A 19,830-nucleotide genomic window follows, 5' to 3' on the forward strand; every position below is an offset into this window, starting at 1 on the left:
CAGTTTGTAATTAAAGTGTGTGTGTGTGGATTTTTTTTTAAATATCTATGTAACCTCAACTGTAGTCATTAATGACACTTCCATATCTATGCCATCTTATTTTCTGTAATTAGATGGCCCTAGAAGTTGCAATGGTGGCATTATAAAATACCTTGACAAGGGAGAAATCTCACCTGTACTTCTGAATCAGCATCAACATGCTGTAGCTGAAACCAGGTGTCTCTGTTATGGTACTTCTGCAGATCTTCCTTCTGTATAGCTACTTTTCCTGGAAACCAAATAAATCAAGAAGCATTGTTTAAAACGTATTATTGTTACACACAGATTCATTTCAATAGGACTTAAATGTAAACAGTTTTTTCAAACCAGTGATCTAATGACTATTCCCCACAATCAGTGGTATCAGGCTATGAAAGACTAGCAAGACAATGCATTACTTTTCTTTATGGCAAGAGGCTTTTTCTACTTCGCATCATGAAAGACTTTGAAATTCCTTACAGCATACTCATTTAACAAGTTGGAGTACTGTACAGAATCAATCTGTTATGACCGGGTTTACAGTAAAATACCATGATGCTACAATAAACATGCCAGAACCTTGAAAACCTACTGGCATTGTCCTGCCATTTTAATAATAATCCCAATGGAAAGTTCCAGGCATTGTGGTAGGTTTGGACTCACAACTAAACTAGTGGACACGGCTATAATACATGCATTTTACTTTATTTTAATTTTTTTTAGCAGAAAGCACTGTTGAAGCAGGGGACACCAAGTCATGACCCCTAGATTTTAATTCCAACTCTGCATTAGCTGGCTGTGTGACTCTGAACTTTACACATAGACTGTCATTTTACAACCTAAAAATTGGTTAAGATACAGCTACCTTACTCACAAGAAGTTTGGAGGCTTAAAGTTTGCAAAGACCTTTCATTCTACTAATAGAGAGCCATCCACTTGAGGACAAGAATCATTATTCGCATGTACAGGTACACACTACTTCTAAATTTACATCAAGGAAAATACACGCTAGCGCTACCCTTACATTTTAACTCCCACTAAAGCTTATATGATCTAACTAAAATAACAGGCTCTAATTCCATGTGTGTTTTGAATTGACATATGAGCATTAAGGCCCAGATTTTTAAAGGTTTTAGGGATTGCTGCACATGCCTAAATCCTATTTGAAAGTGAGATTTGGGCTCCTAAATCAGTTAGGCATTGAAACACTGAGTGCAGCACCGCCAAAACACCTTTAAAAATCTGGGCCTACGGCTGAAACTTTCACCACATCCAGATGGTCATAAAGGGAGTTGTGGGAAGTACTCTCTGATTGGCAGTAAAACCTTTTTGGAGGAGATTTTTTGTGTGTGTTTACAGAGCAGTTGTACAAAAGGAGGATTGATAGCCAGCCCCAGAAGACCTTGTGATTCTCAGAGAGCAGCTCTGGGCTAGATGGTTTCCCAAGGACTGACTGATGGAGGCACAGTGAACAAAGTGTTTTAAGTTGAGAGAAAGAGAGAAGCAAGACAGCTGCCTCTTGGTGAAAGGGCAGTGGTGTTGTAGCTGAAGTTTCTGCAAAAGGGAGTTGCCTGTGTGCAGTTTGTTCAAGGAATCAGGATTTGTGTACAGTTTGTAACAAAAACAAAAAATTACACTTAGAAAAATGCCCTGTCACTGATTTATCTTCCCATGGGAAACCTACCTGCAAGGCCTCCAAATCTACCATGGCTTGGCAAAGGGTCAGTGATATTCCTATCGCATATAAACTAAAGACCAAGGATCTATAGATAATATTTCCAAAGCAGGGAATAAACAAACTAATGAACTCAAATCACTTATCTTGTTGGCACACTGTAGCTTGATTTCTTACAAGAAAACTTGAATGAGCATTTAAGTAAGTTTTATAATTCATGTTTTGAAGTATCCCCTGACCAGCGCTCAGCCCTTTTCTCAGTTGCGTTCAGACCCTTCCACACAGTGTTCCCCTGTTTTCTAGCTGCTCCCAAGTAGCTATGAATTACAGCTACCACCGCCCCTCGTCACCAACAAGCTGCTTCCTGTGCCAGCTCCCACCCTTTTAGCCTCAGTTCCTAAAGTGCCTTGCATAGGCAGCAGGTATAAGAGGCCAGGGGAGGCTAAGCCTCCCCAAACAGCCAGCATACCGCCTTTGGAGCATGCCACCACTGAAAGGGTGGGCATCCTGGCCAGGGCCCCGCTCTTCTCCTAAGGCTCTGCCTCTTCCTGTCCCACTCCGCCTACACGGGGGCCGCGTGGGAGGGGGTGAAGAGGCGCACACAAGTGGTGAGCAGCCTGCCAGCCAGCGGGCAGGAGAGAGGGCGAAGAGGTGTGAGCAGCGGGGGCCTCAGGAAGGGGGCTGAGCGGGGCAGAGGTGGAGTATGGGCAGGGCTTATGGGGAGGAGGCTGAGTGGGGGCAGGGCCATGGTCTGGGTGCCAGTAGACTACCCAAATGGAGGAGCCATATGTTGCCCCTGGTGCCTTGCCCTCTCTCCACAACCAGGCTCCCCCAGATTCCTGCCTCTGGCCTTCGGCTCCTAACTAATTCTGTGCAGCCTCTGACTCATTCATGAACTCCTCTGACCTCAGCTCAACACTTCCCCTTCCTGTCCTTAAACCAGTGTTTATCAAACTTTTGTATTGGTGACCCCTTTCACACAGCAAACCTATGAGTGCAACCCCCTTCTAAATTAAAAACACTTTTTATTTAACACTATTCTAAAATGCTGGAGGCAAAGCGGGATTTGGGAGTGGAGGCTGACAGCTCACTATCTCCCATGTAATAACCCCTGACCCCCAGTTTGAGAACCCCTGTCTTAGACCCCTCTACTGACTGGATGTTAAATTGGGGATTAACATAGTGTCAAATAATGAGCCAGCAAGTTCATTACAGTATTTTTATTGGATGTGCAGAGTTAATGACTCTCACTTCTCAGGACGCCAATCATTAAATTACACAAACCTAAAGTGTAAGATAGCAGATATTTGAATTATTTATGGGGAACAGATAACTGGTGAAGTTACGTTATTGAGAATGTATTTGTAAAGGAATTATGGATATGTACTTTTTAGGCTTCAATTGTTATGGTCAAACCGGCAGCACCTTGGCAAACTGGCTTCTCTAATGAGCATGTGAATACAGTAAATCCACATGTGACCTCCCAAAAACTTCTTTGGAGTCTCATTTGAAATTATTTGTTGACTTTCGCTTATGATACTCTTTTAAACCAGTGTAGAAATTCTCTAGCCAGACTCTGCATGTAACAATTACCTCACAAGCAATGTCCTTGGCACGCTTTCATCGGCCAATTCCATTCATAGTCACCTTCATTTCATGGAACTTTCCCATAGAAAGCTCTTGGGCAATTTAGTTTACATCAGAATATTAACAGCACAAATGCCGACACATTATACAGGCCCTAATTCTCCAACTGGATCTGTGCAGAGTTCGGACGACTTCTTTTGAGCTCCAGAAGGGCCAGCCTGCAAAGGTCCAATTGCAGGATCAGGGCTATAGTATGCAACTACAGTATAAATATTTTTGGACCATGGATTCATTCATCCAGCACCAAGTGGGTTAATATGGAGGTACAACTGTTTTAATCAGTAAACTGCTGCTTTGTTGGGGACACAAATGCAATTCAGGCACTGTGCCTATGTTTTTCCAGAAGTGAGGTTGCAAGGGACAGTTAGCACCAAACATAGAAGCTACATTTTCTGTCTTTGTTATTCTTTTCTCTCCCCTCTTGTGTGTATTTGTCTTGTTTTGTCTTTTAGGAAAGAGGAACAGACTTCAGCAACAGCTCCAGCCCATCCTAACTAACTTTATCTCTTCCCCACCCCCAAAAGTACATTTATTACCATCTTTAATACCATCTAAGAGCCAGTCAAGCAGGGTTTCTTTCCTTCTAAATATTCTCTACAGCTAAAGGGATATTGTTAACATGAAAGTTTTACTTCATACTTTACAGTTCAAATGCTTTAATTGTTTTCCTTCTTTTTTCTGTATCTTTAATAAAAGCTTAAAAGGATTTGTAGTGGTGTTTGCCATCTCCTAAGCAAGCTGAGGTGTCTGTACATGGAACCCTGTGCCTTGTTTAAAACTGGAAAGGTTGTTAATGGTAATAACTTTGACTCCTTTGGGCCCATTTATTCCATTTAAATTAATTCAACACACCTCAGACCATACCACAATCTTAACTTTTCCCTCACTAGGAGTCCAGACTTTCAGCACTTCCTTTGCCAAATACAAGAAACTGCTGTCCCAAACATGAACAACTATTAGTGTTGGGTACTTTGGTAAAAGGGCGTGTGAAAAATGAGAAGTTGAAGGGACAGCGTTAAGGCTGTGGTAATGGGTAAGTTGTGGGCCTGAGAGTGGAGAAGTAGAGCGTAGGTATTGTTAGGTAGCATAACTTTTCATTTCCTTGATCTTGCGGTTGTGTGTCAGTTATGTAAACACTGTTGCACAATAATTTTTGTGTATATAATCCAAACAAACTATACCCATTTTCCTTCTCATAAGTATAAATTTCTAAGTGTAAATGTAATTGAATAGACTGTACAGCAATTTATATCTCAGGCTAATTCTAATTTATGAGCTGATTTCTTAAAGACACTTTTCGTGTAACTCAGTTATCTGTTTCCTTTATTTGTATGGTGGCTATATTTATATTTGTTCACTATTTTATTACTCCCTTATGTGTCTAGTGGATGACAGTTACATCTTTCTACTTCCCATAAGCTACTTCTGTCCAGTGCATGATAAAGGCAGAATTAGTTCTCTCCTCCTATAATCTTGATTTCTCCTAGTAGGGATTTATTGCTCTAGATAAAACTTCCCGCTGCTTACCTAATATGATGTTTGGTTTAGCATAGAATTCTTTTTTTTGTCTTCCTTCAAGTCAAGAGCAAACAGCTCGTGGAATTCAAATATCAGAATGAGGACTTCGAAATGAGGACTTTGTGGGTTTCCTCAATACCAAACCGTAACAATTCTAAAGATTTGCATCCCCTCAGCTTTGAAAGTATTCATCTGAGAAAGGCACAGCTGTTCAGCAAACATGTCAACACAGATGGAGAGAGAAAGCAGAGAGGAAGGATTTTCACAGAACGATGTTAGGTTTATTTGCATGAGTTCCTTGCCCCTCCAGGTAACAGCTTACCTGAACACAACATCTAAGCACCACCTCCTTGCCCACTACCACACCAGCATAACCCACCAGTCAATCAGACAGCACAGAGAGGTTCTGTTTGGGAGTAAGAGATCCTTTCTCATGTAGGAGAGGGCCAGGATTTGGCCCACAGTGAAGTCATTCTCCCCACCTCAAAAAGCACTTCATTATACACAAGATTTTGTTATATCCAGGTTCCAGCATGTGTATGTGCAAACACTTAGCAAAAAAAAAAAAAAAAAAAACTTGCTTGAAATAAGAGGCCTCAGGTTAGAGTTAGGGGTATAAGTTTCCAGAATAAATAGAATCTTGTCATCATTTCCCCTACACTTTTGATTGAAACAGAGGATAAATAATTGTGTATCGGTCAAATGAAGGGTATACAGGATTAACTATTCTCTTAGTGTTGTGCTAAATGATCTGATGAGGGGGCATGTTTCCTGTTTTTAACTGATCTGTACACTCAAGGTCACAGGTCTGCATCCTGAGCTGCTCATTACATGCCCATGAGAATACCAGCTGGGGGCCTAAAGTGGAGATGTTTTTCTTCAGTCATTCTTTTCAGGATTTGGCTAGATTAAGGGAGAAGCTTTCTGCTACAAAGTACTGCCATTATCTGCCTTTTGTGTATTTGTTATTTTCTCTCATTTAATATTTCCACCAAAGTGAAAGGGAATACCCAACATACTCAAAACTAACTGTAAATTAAATGAAGGTTACTTATCTGTAACTGAGGTTCTTTGAGATGGACTCTGCATATTCACACTCATGGGATGCTCTGATTGGTACAGCCTAAATGGTAGAATTCTAGCCATTGGAGCGCTCACATGCCTCCCTCGCCCGTCCCTTCAGTGAACATTGAGCGTCCCAGAGTGAGGATTTTCAGTTCCTTCCCCTACCACTCCTAAGCCCTTTTAGTAAGTAGGAGTCTGAGGTAGCAGGGAGAGGCAGGCAGGCGGGAAGTGTGAATTTGCAGAGTCTGTCTCTAAGAGCCTCAGTTACAGGTAAGTAACCTTCAGTTCTCTTTCAAGCATTCTCTGTATATTCCCACTCATGGGATAGATTAGTAAAGCAGTAGTCTGACCCAGGATGGTGAGACCACAAAGTCCTAATTAAATAGGGACTGCATGACTGCTTTGCCAAATCTTGCATCAGAACTAGATTCTAAGTCTAAGCAGTAGAGTTTAGTGGAAGTGTGAACAGAACAGCTCTACATATTTCTATTAGAGGAAAAGTGTCTAGAAAAAGCCATAGAGGCTGCCTTTGATCTAGTAGACAGTGTTCTAACTCCCTGAGGAAGGGACAACCCTTTCAATTCATAAAAGATACTTTAACACATAATATAACTTATCTTGAAAGCATTTATACAGAAATAGTTTCCCCTCATTCTTTCTTTCATAAGCAATAAATTTTGGTGCTGTCTAAATTGTTTAGTCCTATCTAAATAAAGGGCTAGAGCCCTTCTAACATCTAGAGTATGTAATATAGCCTCTCCATCATATGATTAGGGTTTGGGGGAAAAATAGTAAAATTATATACTGCTTTATATGAAAATCAGACACCACTTTTGGTAAAAAAAAAAAAAAAAAAAACTTTGGGAAAGTATAAAAAAAAAAAAATAGAAAAAAAAAAAAAAAAAAAAAAAACTTTGGGCATGTATGAAAAACAGTAAATGGCAGATCAGCGATTAATGCATGAAGTTCGCTTATAAGCCTTATAAGCATTGCAGAGGTGAAGGGTATTAAAAACATTGTCTTAACAGACAAATAAAATAAATTATAGTTTCCTAAACGCTCAAAGAGAGGTCTCATCAAATGTGAAAGCACTAAATTTAAATCCCTAGATGGCATAGAACATCTTATTGGCGAGTATAAATTATTTAGACCCTTTAAGAACCTTTTAACTACATCGTTAGTAAAAATTTATTTCCTCCCCACAGGTACGTGATATGCTAATATGGTTGAGAGATTAACCTTTACTGAAGATAGTGAAAGACCTGTTTTTTTTTTTAAAGGTATAATAAATATTGTAAAACATAACTGGTGCTGTATATGGATATATATCATAAATGGAAATCCACAATAAAAATCGTTTCCATTTATGACTATAACACTTCTGTGTGGACTATTTCCTGGAATGCAACAATACACCTGTAACAAAACTGTTTTCTGACACTCCCAGAGTCCTATTCCCCACTCTTTAAGATGAAGAGACTGAAGATCAGGGTGATAAACCATTCTGTGGTATTGTGACAACTCCAGTGCCAGAGGCTCCATTAGCCCTCTTCACTGGTCAATTAAGTCTAGATACCATTGTCATCTGGGCCATCTGTTGGCATTATTAAAATTACTTAATCCTTGCCCGTCTGACTTTGTTTATCACTTTCTGCATGAGGGAAAATAAGGGGGAAGCATACATTAAGCCCTGACCCCAATGTATTAGAAAGACATCCAGTATTGATTCCCTGTCTCCACCTGTGCTTGAGCAAAATTTCTGATACTTCCTGTTGCTGCTGGATGCAAAGAGGTCTATTATGGGAGTTTCCCCCCCCCCTAAACTGAAAGGATGTTTTACTATTCAGTCCTTCAAAGACCGCTCATGCATCTGACATGTTGACCTGCTCAGATAATCTGCAAGCGGGTTTTACTTCCCTGCTTCATGGATTGCTATTGGATGATAATCTATATACCAGTTCCAAAGTTTCTTTGACTCCATGCATAACAGTAGGGAATAAGTGTCCCCTACCCCCTTACTTGTTCAGATAATATAATGCCATCATATTGTCTGTTACCACCTGAACTACCTCATGTTTGACCTGAGGTAGAAATGACTTTAAATCAATCGTGTTGCTCTCAGCTCTAAGCTACTGATGTGTAGATCCTTTTCAGTTGTTGACCAATGAGGCTCTGATTAACAGCCTGTTGTTCAAATGTGTCCCCTATCCCAGTGAGGATGCATCAGAGATAAGTATTACCTGTGGAGGAAGGGAACTGAAAGGCATATCCTTCATTACATTTTGAACATTTGCTCACCATGTTAGTGGTGCTAAAACCTGGGGTGGAATTACTAGTTTGCAATACATGTCCCTAGTCTGTAATTTACTTGTAATCAGTGCTGAAGTTCCCTCATCTGAGGATGAACATATGGCTTCATTGGCATGGTTGACACCAATAGACCCAGCAATCGTAGAAAAAAAAGTAGTGGTTGTTGTGGGCGTTGAAAAAGGCGATTTATAGACATTTTTACTTTTATAAATTTCTCCTCTGGAAGGAAAGCTTTTGGCATAGTTGAATCTAGTATGCCCCCCAATAAAGAGTATCCTTCAGGATGGGATTAAAATGGATTTCTCTCAATTTATTTATAATCCCAGACTGGCAAAGAGGAAAACATATTTTACATGCAGTAGGGTGTCTTCCTTGGATGACACTTTTATTAACCAATCATCCAGGTACAGATATACAAACATTCCCTGCCTTCTTAGGAACGCTTCTACTACATACAGGAATTTTGTAAATACCCTGGGTGCTGTAGACAACCCTAAAAGGAGGACCTTGTTCTGAAAATGGTCCTCCCCCACTATAAAACTCAGATATTTCTGATTACAAGGTCTTATTGATGTATGGAAATATGTGTCTTTTAAATCCATAGCTGCAAACCAATCCTGAAGGGAAACAGAAAGGATTATAGAAGGGAGAGATAACATGCTGAAACAAAATTTCTTTATATAGGTGTTTAATTTTCTTAAATCCAAAAGAGGGCAAAGGCCCCCATCCTTTTTTGAAATTAGAAAAATAACACGAGTCAACAACCTCTTCCTCTCTGATCTGGTAATACCACTTCTACTGCACCTAAATCCACTAGAGATTAGACCTCTGCTCTTACCAAATCAAGGGGAGCATGATCCTTGACCAGGGATGACAGAGGTCAGTTGTTGGAGGGGTAGGGAACTGACACACTTTATACCTCGGGGGAGCGCCCTGTAGCCCCCATATTCCTCATCTATATATAATTGTGCTATTTCATATAAAGCATGCTATGTGAGGTATCATGGGAAAGGTTATGATCTGTTGAAATCCACTGTTCTATCTAAATTGTATATCATTAATGCATATGAAGTTATGAGAATTTGTTGTATGGTTGTCACTAAAATATGCTGTGAGTTGGGGAGTCACTCAGATATTAGATCCCCTGAAACAAGGACAAGGGAGATCACCAATGCCCAGGTGGGTGTCAAACAACCATCAACAGCCATTGTCCTGTAACGGAGTTACAATTCAACGACTCACTTGTACAGGCCACACCAGGGGAATTGCTCAACCTTCCCTGGTGACTCAGCAATGCCCACCAGACATGCCTGAACTTGTGTTCTCCTAGCATATGAACTAAGAGTATAAAATAGAACACAGTGGCCCCATGCTTTGCCTTTTCTCCTCCTGCCCCCACCTACGCTGCAAGCAACAAGAACACTCAGAAGACTGAAGACTCCAACAGAGGAGACTGGAGCAGGTTTATGAGACAAACCTGTATATTAAGGACTGTAAGATCCAGTGGGGTGAGAACACTGCTTGATCTAAATACTGTCTAGTGTGATAAGGGTTAAGGTTTAGACTGTGTGCTTATATTTTCTTTTGGTAACCACTCTGACTTTTTGCCTATCACTTATAATCTATCTTTTGTAATCAGTAAACTTGTTTTACTGTTGATCTTTACCAGTAAATTTTCCTGAAGTGTTTGGCAAATCTGCTCAGGTTTACAAAGGCTGGTGTATATCCACTTTCCATTGATGAAGTGGTGAACCAATTAATAAACTTGCATTGCTCAAGAAAGGGTCTTGAGCAGTGCAAGACAGTATATTCCTGAGGTACAAGGCTGGGAGCTGGGGGGATTCGGCTGGTGCCTTTCTTTGTGTGATTCATGAGTGGCTCTGGGAGCATTCGTGCAATCTAGCTGGATGTGGGGCTCCATATGCTGTTGTGCTGAATGATAACAGCACCTGGAGGGGTTTGCTGCTTGTCACTAGCAAAGCATTGTGAGAGACAGCCTAGGCTGGAGAGATAAGGGGGCACAGTGGTCTCACAGTCCCAGGCTGCACCCCCAGGGATCCCATCAGAGGAATATCTTGAACTGAATAGTGTACCTGCATGCAATAACTTCCAGGATCCATCTATCTGATGTTATTAATTCCCATTTGTGGTAAAATTCGGACAAGTGATTCCCAAACTGAGGGTAAACAATGTCCAACTGGGCTGGTTTGTAACTCTAAAGCCTTATGTCACACATCTGAGACCTTGTAGGAATCACAGATGAAGAAGTTGTGGAATTCTTCCCCTTATTATGAGACTTATAAGACTTCTTCCTGTGCTGTTGATGTTGAGAGGCATGACACTGAGACTGAGGATAATTATTCCTCCTCCGTTATTAGTGAGGAATCGACATAGAAGACATATATTGTCTTTGATATCTAAAATTTGAAGCTAGAGATGATCTCTTATTCATTGTAAAGAAGCCCATAGATCTAGTTGCAGATATCACATTTTTCATCTTTTCTAGTGTTTTGTCTATTTGTACACTAAATAGAACCTTTCAAAAGGAAGGTCTTCAATCATCATTTTCATCTCATGAGGCAGGCCTACTGATTTGAGCCATGCATGCCTTCTTAAAATGGTGGCTGAAGCTACTGCTCTAGCCAAAGCATCTGAAGAGTCAAATGCTGCTCTCCATTTGCATTTAGCAATGTTCTAGCCTTCCTTGAGTAGAGCATTTGCTAATCTCTTAAGATCTTCATATAAAGTATTGACGAATAACATTTCCCCCCCACAGAGGGTACTGGTACCTTGCCATGACAGACTCATAATTTGAAATATGCATGGCTAAAGTGGTAGAAGAACAACTTTTCCTGCCAATGACATCTAGTTTTTTCCCTTCACCAGATGAAGTGGATTGTAGTGGAGCACTGTTAGATCTTTGCAAAGCCACTTCTACAACCAATGAATTGGGAGCCAGGTGGGTGTGGAAGATGGCCAAACTGTCCTAAGGTAAGTGGGACAATCTATCAGCCTTCTTTGATACAGGCTGAGACGATGGAGGATTGCTCCAGATCGTCTTTGCTGGTGGGCACAGCCCTTCCAATAAGGGAAGTGTAACTTTGGTCTAGTACAGATGTCCCCTAACTGGGGTGCACCCCCTATATGGGTGCAGAGGAACATTCGAGGGGGGCCTGGTGGGGCTTAGGCCAGCCCCCACAGGGAGCGGAGAGGGAGCACCACCCAGCCCCACTCCACACCTAACTCTGCTCTAGCCCTGCCCCCAACCGTAGCACTGTGCCCAGCCTCACCCCCAGCCTCGGCCCCTGACCATGGCCCGGCTGTGGCCCCACACCCAGCCTCAGCCCCCTTACTCCGTCTGCGTCCCCCCCACCTCCGGCTCCGGGGGGGGGAAGAGAACGGGACGCGCACAGAGGTAAAGGGGTGTGCAACCCTGAAAATTTTGGGGACCACTGGTCTAGTAGCTGCTCCCAGTATATCAAAAATGGGATGGGGTGATTCCTCAATTGTAAATGAGGGAATATCCATTGTATTCGCCATAGACTCCACTAACTCATGGAATGGCACCACATCATCTTAAGGTGACAAGGCTAACTTGTCCCCTACATTCTGGGATGTCATTCCTCCAGAGTCTGGATCTGATTCCCTGAACTCCATTAATTCCTCCTTTTCTGATAAAAATTCCCACCCTGCTGTAGGAGATTTAGCAGGACTTCTAGGTTCTTTTGGATCCGGTAATTGTAATCCTGTCTGAATTGAATCAAAGAAAACCTATTCCCATACATAGGGAATAAGAAGGTAAGGTGCCAGAGAAAGCCAGTGTAGCCATCAAACCCAAGGTGTTATTTGCCAATCAGGCCAGAAACCCGTATTCGGATCCGATTTTTTTATATATATATATAAAAAAATCGGATCCGAATACGGGTTTCTGGCCTGACTGGCAAATAGGTTTTCTTTGATTCAATTCAGACAGGATTACAATTTATAGATATAGATATCTTTGCCCAAACAGATCTGAGGCATATGGGTATCTTTGTTCATAATATACCTTCTGCAGAACCGTTCTGCGATCCATATTCTTCCTCCAATCAGAGGTAATTCTTGGTTCAGACAGAACTGGAGACAGTAATACCCTTTGCTGAACAAAGGAAATTGGAGAAAAATTCCTCTCCAGAGAATTCAAAGGCGTTTTAGGTGGTGGCAGGAGAGGAGAAATTCTGAACTCCTCTACATGATCTCTCCTTACTAGAGAAAAACATATCTGAGTCTGCTGTAGTAAAACCTCTTCTTGTTCCATCAATATAGCTCACTTGATCTATGGCCCAACAGAGGATAGATCCAATCTGTGAACCTGTGCGACTATCTGCTGCGGTGCCGCACTATTACCAGCCTCTGGTGCCTCAATACTCCCTCATTTCACCAGTTTCTCAAGCCTAAATTTTGGAATCGGCTCATCTGGATCGGAGTGTGTCAGGTCTAAGGAAGAATGTTTCCTCACCTTTCCGTGAAGATAGATATCACTTTTCAGCTTTTTAAACATATTTTGTTAAGAAGGGCTTTTCTCCTGCGGATTGGCTCTTCTAAAAGAAGCCAACACCACTGAGGACTGAAAACTCAGACTTGTCTTGCCAATCAAGTCTTTATTAAAAGGAATGGCTCTAAACATAGAAGGCTGACACCTTCAAAGGGTTTCTTTTTCTGATCTTTAACTCCGGGTTTTTCACCATTAGTGATTGAGTGGCAGTCTCATCCAGCGCTGGTGCAGGCCTGTGGGCTCTTCTGGAACCATGTCCTTTCCTGGTTCCAGATGGTTTTGTTGACAGTGGTTCTTGTAACAGGATTGCTTGAAGCCTATTCTGTGTGTCTGTCTTTGCTCTCGTTGTAAACATAGAGCATATTGAACACTTGGAGGGCAAGTGTCCTTCACTTAAACGTGCCTGGCATCTAGCATGCATATCCAACGCAGGGAATGCACAGGACAAGAAACATCTTTTGAAAAAGGATTTCTCTTTGGTTCCATCCAAGTAACTAACTATATTACCAATCACTAAAATATTAACTAATAACATTTAAATACTTACCAACTAAGATCTAAATCTAATCACGCATCCAGAAGGATTCCTGAGCTTCACACAAACTGTTCACCTGGTTCCAGTTAGAAGGAACTGAGGCAGCTGCAGCATCATGCCCCTTTTATATCCTCACCCTGGAACTCTTCACTTTCATTGCAGGGAGGGGAGAGGGAGGCGCATGAGTGCTCCAACAGCTACTGCTAGCTAGAATTCTACCTTTCAGGCTGCACCAGTTGGAGCATCCCATGAGTGGGAATATGCAGAGGGCACTCAAAGGAGAATGTGTATTTACAATTTCCTTACACAGAGTATTAAAACAGTGATACTGCTCTTTTTCTGCCACTGTGCCCAGACATATCTGGTTCCAGGGCCGGCTCCAGGGTTTTTGCCGCCCCAAGCGGGGGAAAAAAAACACAAACAAACAAAAAAACCCGCGATCACGATCGGCGGCAGCTCCATCGCGCCACTTTCTTCTTCGGCGGCAATTTGGTGGCAGGTCCTTCCATCCGAGAGAGACAGGGACCCTCCGCCGAATTGCCGAAGAGCCAGACGTGCCACCCCTTCCCCTTGGCCGTCCCAAGCACCTGCTTGCTCAGCTGGTGCCTGGAGCCGGCCCTGTCTGGTTCACTTATTACTGCTGAGGTGCACTGGTCTCAATGATTTTTCCAAGTGTAATCCCCCAAATCCTTTTCCTATTTGAAGAGTTGGATGACAATTGTTCCATATATTACAATCATCCTGATTTTCTTTTTTGCTTTACCACTCTCATCCAAATTCTTTCAGGAGTGTATGTGTGATGGAAATGGGAGAGAAAAGAGCTTATTTTATTTTAAAGGGAAGAAAAGCTATTCTGGTTTCTCTTACACAAAAAATAAACCCTAATGAGAACAGAATCAGTTTCATTTGCAGTCGTATCTTTCCTACTGACCTCACACTTGGTAAAGCAACCCCCATCCTTTCATGTATTTATACTTGCTCCTGTATTTTTCACTTCATGCATCTGATAAAGTGGGTTCTAGCCCATGAAAGCTTATGCCCAAATAAATTTGTTAGTCTCTAAGGTGCCACAAGGACTCCTCGTTGTTTTTGCTGATACAGACTAACACGGCTACCACTCTGAAACCTGTTTCCTACTCAAAGTATTTCAACATGCTTTAAAAACCAATAGGTTATACCAGGGTAACATCCCTCAAGTCAGAGCAAGGATACACAATGTCCAAGGACAGTTTGACATAACCAGTTTATTTTCATAATAATCTGTGTGCATTTACACACACATTACATATACGTATATGTAAAAATAGAAACATTTCATGTTTCAGACCAATCAAGCCTTGCATTTCTGTCTTTATTACATGCTGCATTCCACCTGGCATGCAAGATACATCCAAGGCACAGCTGTTCACAGCTTTATCATCAATTTAGCTAACAAGATCCTGAATGACTTAGCAAGTTAGCGTCAGGAAAATGCAGACATAATAATGAAACATGCAAACCCACAAATGTGTTTATCATTATGACCCTTCCATCCGCCAGTGCCAAAAATGTACTGTATTGTTGCTCTAAAATTTGTCTACTGCATAAGTGTTTATCCTTCTGGTTTGTTTTTGTTCACAGATGTCTTATAAATAGGAAGAAAATATCTGACTTTTTTTCCTTTTTGTTTTTGCTGGCTCAAGACTTCATCGCTGCTACACAATGTGTAAGTTACACTTCTACCTTTGATGCTGGAGAATTCACGGTCACAACAGGCCAAGGTAGAAATATAAATATTTCAAATTTGAATAAAAAAAGGACACCTATTCAAAGCTCTAGCACCTTGACAATTAATATTACAGTAAATAAAAGCCCCATCAAGTATTATTTATTCAAAAGGAACTCTGACAGCATACCACCTAAAAAACCCCACCTCTCAGCATTCTGGGATGTACGCACTTAGCCCTCTCTAAAACCCCAAAACAAAAAGATGTCAAATCTATCCTATCAGACAGGAAATAGACAGTCAAGTTCACAAGCTCTGTAAGCAATAACTGAACTATATTTTAGTGTCCAAAGTTACCTAACAAAAATGTGATTTTCACTGTTGGCCTGAAATATACCCATCGGTCTCACTGGATGGAAGAGGACACCCCTTATTTCTTTCTCAATAAAAGTTTATTTCTTATTGGATGTACATGAGTAATTCTACATCAGCTTTGGGAAAAGAAAGGTCTCATGGTTGCAGAATATAACAAACCAGCTCTATAGTGCCCTGTCTTTTTTCTGAAAAGAAAAAGTAAGACAATAAATTCTTCTATAAAGAAAGAAAATAGCTATTCCAACCGTGATCTCTTTCAGTGGGATGTAATCCTGAAAGCTGGCCTCCAAAAATCTCTTTAAGTAGGATCCTTTAATATAGTTATATGTAGCGCAAAGTGCTCTCTAAATCATCATCTATACCTTTCAAATGTCATTTAAAAAGATGGGCCCTTTTGTTGCCTGCTAAAGGACTACCCTTTATAATATTAGCACCCATGGCTTAACTTTGCCTTTAAGGACTCTGGTTGGGAAGCAACTACTCAAATAACTGTAAATAGCCACTTCACGATGCGCTCAGCCTCCCTGGCCCTCCTTCCATATCTGACCACAAGCACAGGATTCTGGGTTACTGACATAATTAATTTCTTCTCTACTGTTGAGTTAGTTCTGGAACTTTTATTTTGAACAATACACTAACCAACAAATTTTCATTTTTCCTTCCTATCCCTACCTGGGCATCTATACCATCACAGCATGTAATGCATCATGTTTCTGCACTCTCGCACTCATCTTCAGAACAGGTATGTTTGCTTGGGGGCAGTGGGGAGAAGTGTGTTTTTACAATGTGATAATTAACACAAATTGCAAAATCCTGGTATAACCAAGGCAAGTAGTAATTGTACCATAGTGTTCACGCTGACCAGCTAAACAGAGATAACTACATCTTGCCATATCTAAACGAGGACTTTGCAGTTTTTGTTAGCTGTCAAGTTGTAAGGGGTGGGGCTGGGGATGAGGATTTGAGGTGTAGGAGGCTGCTCCAGGCTGGGACCAAGGGGTTCAGAGGGCGGGAGGGGGATCAGGGTTGGGGCATGGGGGGTGCAGAAATGAGGCGTTTAGGGTGTGGGTGGGGGCGCCGGGCTGGGGCAGGAGGGGTGAAGGCTTTGGATGGGGGTGCAGGCTCTGGGATGGGGTTGGGGGGTTTGGGGTTTGGAGGGTGGGAGAGGGATCAGGGCTGGGGCAGGGGCACAGGAGGGGGTCATGGGTGCAGGCGGCGCTTACTTCAAGCAGCTCCCAGAAGCAGCGCCATGTCCCCACTCCGATTCCTACGCGGAGGCGCGGTCTGGCAGCTCCACATGCTGCTCTGTCCACAGGCACCGCCCCTGCAGCTCCCATTGGCTGCAGTTCCCAAGCAATGGGAGCTGTGGGGGCAGCGCCTGCAGACGGGTGGCAGCGCGCAGAGCCCCCTGGCGCCCCTAAACGTAGGAGGTGTGACATGCCGCTGCTTCCGGGAGCTGCGGCACGCATGAGCAGAGTGGCCCCCGACCCCGCTCGGCGGCTGGAGCGTGGGAGCAGGGCAAGCCCCAGACCCCACTCCCCAGCGGGAGCTCGAGGGCCGGATTAAATCGGCTGGCGGCCCAGATGTGGCCTGTGGGCCATAGTTTGCCCACCCCTGATTTAAAGGCACAGCGGACTCTGGATCAGGCCCTAGAAGAATTAGCATAGTATAAAGTACCCAAGAAGAAACTAAATACAGGTTTAGTCAAAATTTCACACCCACAGAACAGACTTCGAAGCTATAGTTTCCACATCCTTCACCCAAGTATGTCCTTTCATAGTTAGTACTTTCTATTAATACGTGGTTAAAAAAATGCTACATGCTGTACATACAATACGGCTTTGAGCTATAAAGGAGCTGCGGCACGCGTGAGCAGAGCAACCCCCGCCACCATAACTCAGATCCCTGGCTTGTTTGTATGTAAAAATCAGTGGATAAAATTGATTTTTTTAAAATTTAAAATATACACACATTTCTTTTTAAAAATAAACCTATTTAAAATGTAATTTTAAATTATAACAACTATGTTAAGGCATAAACTTAATATAATCTATTAAATAAATATTTAATTTAAACGATTTAAGTGGTATATGTTTTCTGCTAAAGTTGTCAAAGAAGTCAAACCACTGAATGGTAGAAGTCACTAGCTAAGCACCTAGACCAGAGTTTGTTGAAGTGCTAAACCAGCTTTTGACAGCAGTAGCCTCTTCTGCAGGTGTAGCGACAATATTTTCTTCATTTCAGTTTACCCAACTAATTCTGTTCAATGACAAGTTCATTCAAAGTTAAGAAACTGATTGGGAGTTGAAAAAGCAGGGAAGCTTGAATATAAACTAGCTGTGAAAGATAATCCCTACCAGCTCTAAAATCTTGAGGGACCAGAAACCATTAGTTCAGGTCATACTAATTCAACTATCTAAAAAACTTCAGTTAGTTTTAAATGCAAAATGTATTTTCGTAAGCTATTTCTCTTATGTACCCAGCCTATTTAAGCTAGTTTTATGTAATTAATAAAAAAGCTGTTTTGTGTATTTTTATTGCATTTCCATCCAAACAGAGCTCAACACAACTCATGAGTAAATAAGAAATGCATCATTTACCATTTATTAACATATTAAAAAAATGTAAAAATTAAGAATCTGAATAAATGTGTTAAGCTATGTACACGCTTAAATAAATATGTATAGATATGTATCTGCCTAGCAAAAAATACCAAATTTAGTGAAAAGGCTATATTTAGTTATAAGTGAACATATTTTAATAGTTACTAATCAATGAGAATCAACCTTTTCTTTAGGAAAGCACAACTGCAAAACAAGATTAAAATCAATTATTTAAATCCATGTTTCCTGCTTGCTGATTTAAATCATGATTAAACGCAGTGATTTAATTCAATGCACCCTGTGTAAAATATCAAATCATAACTGTGCCGTTTTGAGGTCTTTTTCCTTTTTTTTTTAATAATAAAAGAATTCAGTGACTGCATGCTGAAATAACTATACTGAGAAGAAGTGTGTGGGTAGCTAGATAGATTCACTCTATATGCACACTAAGCATGACTGCATACTGCATTTGTACAGCATATTCTCACTTTTTTGGTAACTATTTCTCCACCCTCCCCAAACTTAGCAAAGCATGCATTCTTCATTGAAAACTACAGATTTACTAAGCTGGAACATTGTTGTTTACAATAAAGATAATGTATGATTTTGTCAAACTGTTGAAAAAAGGATCAAGACTATTAAAACAAAACCATCTAAAACTTAAAAATAAAAAGTAACGTTGCAAGGATAATGAAAAATGTCTGTGCTCCTAAAACAGGAGTGGGCTGATAAAGTTTGCGGATGACACAAAGTTGGGAGGTATTGCCAATTCGGAGAAGGATCGGGATATCCTGCAGGGAGACTTGGATGACCTTGTAAATTGGAGTAATAGTAATAGAATGAAATTTAATAGTGAGAAGTGTAAGGTGATGCATTTAGGGATGACTAACAAGAATTTTAGTTATAAGCTGGGGACGCATCTGTTGGAAGTAACGGAGGAGGAGAAGGACCTCGGAGTCCTGGTTGACCGCAGGATGACTATGAGTCGGCAATGTGACATGGCTGCGAAAAAAGCTAACGCGATCTTGGGATGCATTAGGCGAGGTATTTCTAGTAGGGACAAGGAGGTGCTGCTTCCGTTATACAAGGCACTGGTGAGACCTCATTTGGAGTACTGTGTGCAGTTCTGGTCTCCTATGTTTAAAAAGGATGAACTCAAACTGGAACGGGTACAGAGAAGGGCCACTAGGATGATCCGAGGAATGGAAAACCTTTCATATGAAAGGAGACTCGAGGAGCTCGGTTTGTTTAGCCTAACCAAAAGAAGGCTGAGGGGAGATATGATTGCTCTATTTAAATATATCAGAGAGATAAATACCAGGGAGGGAGAGGAATTATTTCAGCTCAGTACTAATGTGGACACGAGAACAAATGGATATAAACTGGCCATGGGGAAGTTTAGGCTTGAAATTAGACGAAGGTTTCTAACCATCAGAGGGGTGAAATTTTGGAACAGCCTTCCGAGGGAAACGGTGGGGGCAAAAGACCTCTCTGGCTTCAAGATTAGGCTAGATAAGTTTATGGAGGGAATGGTTTGATGGGATAACGTGATTTTAGTCAATTAGGCAATAACATGCCATCGCTGGTAAAATGAGGGTCCGGCTGGAGAATCTTGCCTGTATGCTCGGGGTTCTACTGACCGCCATATTTGGGGTCGGGAAGGAATTTTCCTCCAGGGTAGATTGGCAGAGGCCCTGGAGGTTTTTCGCCTTCCTCCGCAGCATGGGGCAGGGGTCGCAAGCTGGAGGATTCTCTGCGACTTGAAGTCTTTAAATCACGATCTGGAGACTTCAACAGCTGAGTTAAGGGAAAGTGGGTGGGTCACCTTTTGTGGCCTGCATCATG

At 41.6% G+C, this 19,830-nt stretch overlaps 1 protein-coding gene across 2 annotated transcripts in view; it reads right to left on the reverse strand.

Moving 5' to 3' along the window:
* RASA3 (RAS p21 protein activator 3) overlaps positions 1 to 19,830 on the reverse strand; it is a 248,415-nt gene that overhangs the window by 90,944 nt on the left and 137,641 nt on the right. For both annotated transcript variants that reach the window (XM_026647661.1, XM_026647655.1), the window contains exon 4: positions 174 to 268. In XM_026647661.1, coding sequence (XP_026503446.1) covers positions 174 to 268 — 95 coding nt within the window. The remainder of the gene's footprint in view (positions 1 to 173; positions 269 to 19,830) is intronic.

Source organism: Terrapene carolina, unplaced genomic scaffold (assembly GCF_002925995.2).
Source record: "Terrapene carolina triunguis isolate 2854851 unplaced genomic scaffold, T_m_triunguis-2.0 Scaffold21, whole genome shotgun sequence".
Classification (NCBI taxonomy): domain Eukaryota; kingdom Metazoa; phylum Chordata; order Testudines; family Emydidae; genus Terrapene; species Terrapene triunguis.